General features: G+C 35.7%; 3 protein-coding genes across 3 annotated transcripts in view; 2 read left to right on the top strand and 1 right to left on the bottom strand.

The window, feature by feature from the left end:
* Positions 1 to 4,842, top strand: part of LOC147472172 (protein CFDP2-like) — a 4,931-nt gene extending 89 nt beyond the window's left edge. Inside the window, exons 2-4 of the mRNA XM_086534783.1 lie at positions 195 to 326; positions 412 to 754; positions 4,769 to 4,842. Of these exons, the coding sequence (XP_086390909.1) occupies positions 195 to 326; positions 412 to 754; positions 4,769 to 4,842 (549 nt within the window). The remainder of the gene's footprint in view (positions 1 to 194; positions 327 to 411; positions 755 to 4,768) is intronic.
* An 11-nt stretch (positions 4,843 to 4,853) lies between these two features.
* On the top strand, positions 4,854 to 6,204 carry LOC122256136 (heme-binding protein 2). The gene is made up of 5 exons (XM_043020615.2): positions 4,854 to 4,909; positions 5,057 to 5,116; positions 5,301 to 5,433; positions 5,625 to 5,805; positions 5,924 to 6,204. Exons 1-5 carry the CDS (start codon positions 4,874 to 4,876, stop codon positions 6,108 to 6,110), a joined length of 597 nt encoding a protein of 198 aa, XP_042876549.2. The 5' UTR covers positions 4,854 to 4,873; the 3' UTR covers positions 6,111 to 6,204.
* Positions 6,205 to 9,660: 3,456 nt separating this feature from the next.
* Positions 9,661 to 10,000, bottom strand: part of LOC147472171 (heme-binding protein 2-like) — a 1,284-nt gene continuing 944 nt past the window's right edge. The window contains exon 5 of the mRNA XM_043020621.2: positions 9,661 to 9,928. Within this exon, the coding sequence (XP_042876555.2) occupies positions 9,751 to 9,928 (178 nt within the window). The 3' untranslated portion in view covers positions 9,661 to 9,750. The remainder of the gene's footprint in view (positions 9,929 to 10,000) is intronic.

The following is a 10,000-nucleotide window of genomic DNA, read 5'->3' as shown; positions in this document are numbered from 1 at the left end:
CAGTGGAAAATATGTGACTGTTAACCAACCAAGAAAGAACAGGAGAGGTGGAAACCGTGTTAGAAGAAAGAGAGATATGAAGAAAGAGGTAGATGTGAGGATAGGTACACTGAATGTGGGAGCAATGACAGGAAAGAGCAGAGAGATTGTGGACATGATGGAGAGGAGAAAACTGGATTGTTTTGTGCTTACAGGAGACAAAGTGGAAAGGGAGTAAGGCGAGGGATCTGGGTGCTGGTTACAAGCTATACTACGATGGAGAGAATGGAGCGAGGAATGGTGTCGGTGTGGTGGTGAGAGGAATGCACACAAATGGTGTGTTGGAGGTGAGAAGGATAAGACAGAATGATGAGTCTGAAGCTGGAGATAGATGGTGTTTTGCCAAATGTGGTGAGTGCCTATGCCCCACAGATGGGAAGTGACAGAGAAGAGAAAGAGGAGTTTTGGGAGAAGCTAGATGAAACTGTTGAGTTGATTCCAAAGGAGGAAAGAATCATAATTGGTGCGGATTTTAACGGACATGTTGGTGAGGGAAACAGTGGAGACAAGAGAGTGATAGGAAAGTATGGGTATGGAGCACGTAATAATGAGGGTCAAACCATTGTAGACTTTGCCCATCGCACAGACATGGCTGTGATGAACACCTTTTACAGTAAGCGTGAATCACACAAGGTCACATACACAAGTGGAGGCAGGCATACTCAGATTGATTACATCCTGTGCCGCAGAATGCATTTGAAGGAAGGCAGAGATTGTAAGGTCATTCCAGGTGAAAGTGTGGCAAAACAACACCATGTAGTCATTGGGAAAATGAGCCGAAGGAGAAGAGAGGTAAAGGTAGAACCTAGAATCAAGTGGTGGAGACTGCGAGAAAAAGACTTTGGAGCAAAATTTAAACTGGAGGTAGACCAGAAGATGAAGTGGGAGGAAGACAACACCTGGGTAGACTTATCGAATGTATTGCGGGAAACAGCAAAGGAATTGCTTGGTGTGACAACTGGGAAAAAGAAGGAGGACAAGGAAACATGGTGGTGGAACGAAGAAGTACAGGAAGCTATTGCGAGAAAGAAAGAAGCATGGAAAGAGTGGCACAAAAGAAAAGATCTGAGAAGCAAGTTTTTGTACAAGGAAGCGAAGAACAAGGCAAAGGTGGCAGTAGCGATAGCAAAGAAAGAAGCAAGTGAGGAGATATATGAGAAGCTGGATACGAAAGAGGGGGAAAACATGGTGTATAGAGTGGCAAAGCAGAGGGATAGAGCAGCAAAGGACGTACAACAAATCAGGCTGATAAAGGACGCTGAGGATAGAGTGTTGACCACCGAGGAGGAGGTGCTGCAGAGATGGAAAGACCACTTTGAAGGCCTGATGAATGTTGAAAACCCCAGTGAAATGAGAGAGGAAAATGGTAGCAGGAATAACACAGGACGAGGTAAACAAGGCACTGAAGAACATGAAGAGAGGGAAAGCTTTAGGACCAGATAACATTCCTATAGAAGCATGGATAAGCCTAGAAAAAGTAGGGGTTGGATACTTAACATCCCTATTCAACAAAATCCTTGCAGGAGAGAGAATGCCAGATGAGTGGAGAAAGAGCACATTGATACCCATTTACAAGAACAAAAGAGATGCACAGGATTGCGGTAACTACCGGGGCATCAAACTAATGAGTCATACAATGAAGTTGTGGGAAAGGCTGATAGATACAAGGCTAAGGAGCTGCTGCAGAATCTGTGATGAACAGTTTGGTTTTATGCCAGGGAGAAGTACCACAGATGCCATTTTTGCACTGCGAATGTTGATGGAGAAGTACAGAGAGGGACAAAGGCAACTGGATTGTGTGTTCATTGATCTGGAGAAGGCATATGATAGAGTACCAAGAGAAGAACTGTGGCACTGCATGCGGGAGTCATCGATACCAGAAGTGTATGTAAGGGTGGTGCAAGATATGTATAATGAGTGTATGACGGCAGTGAGAAGTGCAGTGGATACTACAGAAGGGTTTAAAGTGGAAGTTGGATTACATCAGGGGTCAGCCCTGAGCCCGTTCTTGTTTGCTGTTATCATGGATAAGTTAACTGATGGGTTTAGGAAAGAAGCGCCGTGGTCTATGATGTTTGCAGACGACGTTGTGCTATTTAGTGAAAGAAGAGAAGAAGTAGAGGAAGATCTGGAAAGGTGGAGACATGCACTGGAGAGGCGTGGCATGAAAGTCTTAGAAGGAAGACTGAGTATCTCTGTGTAAATGAGAAGGAAGGAGATGGCAGAGTTAAAATACAAGGGAAAGAGATCAAGTAAGTGAGTGAATTTAAGTATCTGGGTTCAACAGTAGACTGTGAAGGATTTAACAATGCTGAAGTTAAAAGGAGAATACAGGCAGGCTGGAATAGGTGGAGAAAAGTGACGGGAGTTTTGTGTGACAGGAACATGCCAATAGGAGTGAAGGGGAAAATCTATAGGACGTGTGTAAGACCAGCAATGTTACATGGCATGGAGACAGTGCCAGTAACAAAGTTACAAGAGGCAAAGATGGAGGGGGCAGAGATGCGAATGTTGAGATTCACTCTGGGTCTTACACGGAAAAACAAAACAAGGAATGAGACAGTGAGGGACATGCTAGCTACAAGAAGGCTTGGGGAGAAGTTAAGAGAGTGTAGACTGAGATGGTTTGGGCACGTGAAGAGAAGGGAAGAGAACTTCGTTGGCCGAAGAATGCTGCAGATGGCACCACCTGGAAAGAGACGTAAAGGCAGACCGAAAAGTAGGTGCTGCGGAGGACACACAAGATAGAAAGAGATGGAGAAAGTTGACGCGCTGTGACGACCCCTGATACAGGGATAAGCCGAAAGACAAAGAAGATATATATATATATATATATATATATATATATATATATATATATATATATATATATATATATATATATATATATGAGTGTGAGTGTGAGTGTGAGTGTGTGTGTGTGTGTGTGTGTGTGTGTGAGTGTGTGAGTGTGTGTACATACGTACGCACATATACATATGAATATATATATATATATATATATATATATATATATATATATATATATATGTATATGTAGATGGTTCGTCTTTCTTTTTGTTTCGTTTTATAAGAATCGGAGGGGTCACCCTTCAGTCACGTGAATCATAAGGATAAATTAAATTTTATCTTAACAAATATAGCATATATTGTGCATAAAGAATAACAAAAAAATATTTATATGATCATAGATATGTATGCATGGAATACGTTCCAGGACTTGGTGGACGTTCTTGCATTCCTGGGGAATGGCTGTTTCAATTGTCAACAGGTATAATTCAATCTGAAAGCTGGCTCGGGTCAGTTCACAGCACTTCCGGCCGGCAGATATCCATTTAATCAATTGAACAAAAAGGCTGCAATGCAAAATAATCTAAAATAAATAGATTGCTATTTCATATTACCCTCGCTGATTCACACAATAGATATCTATGAAAATGTATAAAAATATTCAAAAACTCACGAGCAGGTGTACCCAGTAAGAGTTGTGGCAAAGTGGACTACCTACTCCAGAGGGGGGGAGGGGGGGTACAAGTAGTTTACCACCGCGCATGCGCAGAACCAAGGGAGATACGTTTTTGTTAAGGCATTACAATTCAGCGAATCATATTAATAAAAAGAAATTACATGTTCATTCTATCCAAATCCTTTACAATATATGTATGTATATATATACATATATGTATGTATACATATACATATATGAATATATGTAAATATATGTATATAGATTTATATAGATAGATACAAAGACAAATAGAGTGAAAATGAGACAAGAGAGAGAGAATGAGACGAGAGAGAGAGATTGAAAGGGAATGTGCATACTTGAAAAATAAGTTAATAACACTCTATTGTGAACTATTCTTTAATCCCAAAACATCATTTACTTCCTGACAGTAAGGAGTCAGTATGTATACATATAAACTAAATATATAACATTTACTATCGCTTATAAGATAAAAATCGCGTTGAAAATCTCCAAGCTCCATATATATATATAAATATATATATATATATAAATAAATGTATATATATATATAAATATATATAAAAGTATATACATATATATGTGTGTGTATATATAATTAGTTTCTCTTTATATATATCTGAATATATACATATAAATATATGTATATATATACATATATATATACATATATATATATATATATATATATATATATATATATATATATATATGTATATATAAATGTATATAAATATATATAAAAATATACATATATATGAATATATGTATATATGTACATATATATGTAGATTACATGAATATATGTATATGTATGTACATACATATGTATATATATGTACATACATACATATATATATATATATATATATATATATATATATATATATATATATAATATATATATATATATATATATGTATATATATAATATATATATATGTATATATTTGTATGTACATATGTGTGTATTATCTATATGTCTATATATCTTTATATCAATCAATCTATCTATCTATATATATATATGTGTGTGTGCGTGTGTGTATGTGTGTTCATGCCTGCGTGTATGTGTATGTGTATATGGGTGTTTGCGTGTGTGTATATGTATATGTATATATACATTTATATGTATGTATCTATATGTATATATATACATATACAAATATATACGTATATATATATATATATATATATATATATATAATGGATATAAAGCATCTCTTATCCCTTATGGAACAGCGGGACAGCGTGGGAAATCTCCAAGCTTATCATCGTTACATCAGAGTCCGGCCTATATAATGCAGACCCGGTAAACAGCCGCCACTTCCTCCTCTCTCGTCAACCATGAAAACCTTCGCAGTTCTCGCGCTCTTGGCTCAGGTGAGTTCATATTAGTATCATTTGTAATAATTTCTTAAATGAGAAGTTATAAGTACATTTAAATTCACCTCGAATTGATGTTGACATTGATATTAATCAGACGAAAAGTGTGATAACTACTGAGGTTCAATTATTCCCGATGCTTAGGTGTGTCAGCTCGCACTGGCCATTGAGTCGGCACCTTATAACCTGGTTAACTCCGCCGAGGTAAGTAGTTCCTTCTAATCCTGATTCTTATTGAATGATAATTAATCTCATTATATTCTAGATGTATACTTTTGAATTACATATCGAAGAACTATCTTTCATTCAATTTCATCTTCTAAAATTTCTGCTTCATGAAGATTTTTTGTATTTGAATAAACATTAAAAGACAATGGTTGTTTTGCAGACCTATGAAGAGCGCGTGTATCCGGCACAGAAGTGGGTCACCACATCGGTTCTTTCCATCTCTCACCACGACGCCACAAATGACGTCATGTTCCACAAACTCTTCAACTACATCGACGGACAGAATGACGCGAGTGAGATACCTTCCGTTTTAACGTTAAAACGCAAATGCGACTTGCTTAAATCTATGATTTTATAGTGATATCCATAGATATGTATATATATATATGTGTGTGTGTGTATCTTTGTGTACATATATACATATGTAAACACACACACACACCTATATATATATACTAAGTTCCAAATGCATTATTCTGCACAGGCATGAAGATCGACATGACTGCCCCCGTGACGACGCTGGTCATCCCCGGAGAAGGACCCAACTGTGAGAACAACTTCACCATGAGCTTCTACGTCCCCGCCGCCCACCAGGACAACCCACCCACGCCCACCAACCCCGACTTGTACATCGAAGAGCGACCGGAATTGCATGTCTTCTCCAGGTAAATTGGCTTCGTTCTTCTTATGAATGGATGCTTATTTGAGCTAATCAAAAACGTCAATATAGACGAGATTCCTGCTTCAGAATCTGCCCTAATGATAACACTCTGTCTGCTGCAGGAGGTTCCACGGGTTCGCCAGCGACGAGGACTGGATCGTCAACGCCGCGCAGCTTCACGACGACCTGGTGGCAGCCGGCGAGGAAGGCGTCGACTACCAGACCTACTACACCGCTGGCTACGACTCTCCTTACGTCATCATCGGACGCGATAATGAAGTTTGGTTCCTGAAGAATGACATGAATTGATTCTTGATAACTTTGCTTTATTGTTGTTAACTTATTTATTACCTAATTATCTTTGTACTAATATGTAAAAATAAAAGTTCAGTATTTGTGGAAATCCGGTTCTTTTCAATTATTTCCATGACGGGCCATCCATCTAGACTTTGTAATTACTAACTGGAAATTGTAAAAGAATGTTCCTGTTGTGCAGCGACATCGTAATTATTTGTAAATAATGGCTTGGTCAATGAATAAATTAAATTCCAGATAATCACTCTTTCTAGATATATGTAGTTTTTTCTCAGTTAAATCTGTGCCTTCAGCCTCCACCTCCAGTGAAACTCAGAGACAGCGTGTTATAATTGTGACAATTATATACCCATACATCTTTAGAATGTTCCTGTTTTGGGTGAGAATGGGCCAACAGAGAAACTGGTGATTAATCAGTTATCATTCTCATAGCTTTGATCAATGACGGTTCTCTTGTTTAGATCAGAATGAACCAAACATACCGATGAAAGGCGATAACTTAATAAAATTGTCCCTTTTTAGGTTTTAGTGTTGCATATATTAATAATACTAACACACACACACACACACACACACACACACACACACACACACACACACATATATATATATATATATATATATATATATATATATATATACACACACATATATACATGTATATATCTGTGTGTGTTTGTAAAGTTAATGAATATGACAAAAGTATAAAAAAATATAAATATAAAAGTAAATATATATATGTATATAAATATATATACATATATAAAATATATAGATACTTTTCCTCATATTTTCTCTTTTATTTATGTTTTCTACTCGTTTATGGTAATTTTTCTCATATTATTACCTTATCTATTTTCCCAAACATTTGAGCAGTTAGATGTCTGTAATCATTTCATGTAAATCTCAAAAGAGAGGCGACTCTCAGAGGTCTCAGTCATGACATTGATTTATCTTGTATAACATATAATTAATTTGTAAATAGACTAAACAGATTGCATTGATTCAGTTCAATTCAATATTCGTTTTATATGATATATTTTGAGTACTATTTTCTTACGTTTTGTCAAGAAAATCAATTTAACTATCGACCGTTTACATGTGACTATGTACGTTTTTGTCTAACGGAGAAATGTATGATACATAAAAGGACTTTATTATTCGTAATAACAAAACTAATTTATTAAAATAATTGTTGCAATTAATCAAGAACATTTTACAGGCGTACATAAACTATTGTTCAAAACGCGAATCGCATCATTGGGCAATGCCAAAGGATTACTGAATTGAATAATCAAAATTTCCACTCCCTGATTCGTAAACACACTGAGCGTGATCACAATGGAGAATCCGATCGTTTTTTACAATATTCTTATTATATATATATATCATATGATTAATCGGTACTTTTCATAATAAGAGTGACTCAAAATAATCGACTTTCATGTCTGCTTTGACAAGTAAACCGGATTTCTTCTTTGCGTGCTAAGAAAGATTTTGCAGTTAAATTTAAAAAATCATTTTATGTGATCATAATGATTGACTTCCAGATTGGGGGACTTAAGCCCTCGGACTAGATTTGCATAAACCTTATTGTCCCCGGAAATATATAGGTGTAAAAACAAATATGCATACAGGCTTTCTATCACAAACATATTATACAGTATATAGCCATGTGAATGGGGATTGCTCATGGGAATGAGCAATCCTTATGCATTGTAAAAGGAGTCATTGATTATTCAGCTTCTTATCCTACGCTCCTCTTAAAATAACTGTATTGCATTTACAACAGCAACGTTTGGAAGGCTAATGAACAATGTATTTTTTGTATTCTGAAAAGTTCTATCTCCAGATACGGTGATTAAGTGTTTTAGATATCCAGTTAATGTCTCCTTAAATGCCAAATGAGGATATTTCAAACGCTCTTACTTTATTGGCTTTAACCATGACTTCCTCATTTCATGTCTTTACACAACTACTGTTATCTCTTATCCTTATGGGGAAATACTCCAATTACACGACAATCTATAGTTTTATTATACTTCTTATCTCTCTCTCTATTATGGAAATAACCTATGTTAACATTGATCTCATATTGATCAAGGCGCTTAACAAGAAATACTGAAACATAATTGTCGTGTTTTCTTTATATTGTATGTATATAAGCCGCCATGGAAAGGTCCACATACGCGGTTGTATACATCTCTCTTTCTTTCTTTCTCTCTATCCCTCTCCTTTCGTTCATTTATTTTCATCTTGAATCTTTCATAAAATGAGGTTCGTATCCTTGAATAAGCTTCAGTTTATATAAATTTGCTCTCAATACTGCGATCTTCTCTCTCTCTCTCTCTCATCTTCAACATCATCAGAGAGCGCAAACCTCCACCGTCATCATATAATCAACTGTCATATTATTATCATTTAATTATTATTATCATTGTTACTGTTACTATCAACAACTTCATTATTATCATCATCATAATCATTAGTTTTATTATCATCATTATCAATATTATCATATTTCCTTTCCATATCATTACCACCATCTTTATAATCATTGTTCTTGCCGTTATCATGTTAAGCATCCTTTATATCATAATTACTTTCATAATCATCATCAACTTCATTTTTAATTTCATTTTAATAATCGCAGTATTTTTAATTTCATCGTTATCAATATTTTGGGAACTTTGATATTTGAAATAAAGAAACAAAGGCACTCCATCGCCATCAAAATTCCACCGTAGCAATTGAGGTTAATAAACTTAATGGAAAAATAAAATTCTTTACAATAATAACTCGCAGTTGACAGAATATCAAGTGTCAGAGCACAGGCTATTAATCTTACACTATCATTCACATAACATTATCCTGTTCTAGTTGTTGATAGTTACGTGGTATTTGGTTAGTCTATTATAAAAATAGTTAAAAAAAACACGTAATTTAAGGTCTAGCTAGTTGCCCTAGTGTCAAATTTTAATAATAAATTCATACTATTACATATACCAAATTGCATGAACCCGTACACATACACACAAACACATACAGACACACACACACACACACAATGAGGTGAGTTTTTATTATTGATATTATTATTTTATTTTATTTATTTATTTATTATTATTATTATTTTTTTATTGGAGCTACAAGTTTGACATATCGAATATCAAAAACTCGTTAAAATGAAATAACCAAGAAAAGAGTTCATAAGTGCACATCAATATCTATCAGTAGATACAGTTTGAGAAGAAATAATTCATGGTAGCTTCATGAGAACACAGTCAATGCATAAATCGTAGATGAAGAAAAACCTATGGTGCATACGAAAAGGCAGTAATATATAACTTTCATGAGCATAGGTGTAGCAGAAGGAACTCAGTTGATTTCCCACATCCCCTTGGTTTATCTTTGATATATGTAAAACGTATTATTTTTGTAATACGACTCAAGTAAAGCAAGTGACGCCATTGTAATCAAGTGAAATTCCCTCATTTATATGTAATTCTTCTTCCTGGTGTAGAAGGCCATATAGACGACAGCATAACATGTTATATTTATTACAAAAAACATTTTACAGATAGGAATGTACAGCAAACAAAATATGATATCGTCCCTGGTATAAATATCTTCCTCATTTCTTCATGAACCAAACTTCGTTGGTACGGTCGGTGATGACGAAGGGAGAGTCGTAGCCAACGGTGTAGTAGGTCTGGTAGTCGACGCCTTCCTCGCCGGCTGCCACCAGGTCGTCGTGAAGCTGTGCGGCGTTGACGATCCAGTCCTCGTCGCTGGCGAACCCGGGGAACTTCCTGCAATAACCACAATTTTAGCAATATTTCCTGACCAAGGTTATTGAGAAAAGAAACGATATTGTAAAGTCT

Source organism: Penaeus japonicus, unplaced genomic scaffold (genome assembly GCF_977035675.1).
Source record: "Penaeus japonicus unplaced genomic scaffold, GWHDUDI00000001_assembly GWHDUDI00000003, whole genome shotgun sequence".
NCBI classification, from domain to species: domain Eukaryota; kingdom Metazoa; phylum Arthropoda; class Malacostraca; order Decapoda; family Penaeidae; genus Penaeus; species Penaeus japonicus.
The sequence above is the reverse complement of the archived record's forward strand: the minus strand, read 5'-3'. Positions and strand labels throughout refer to the sequence as shown.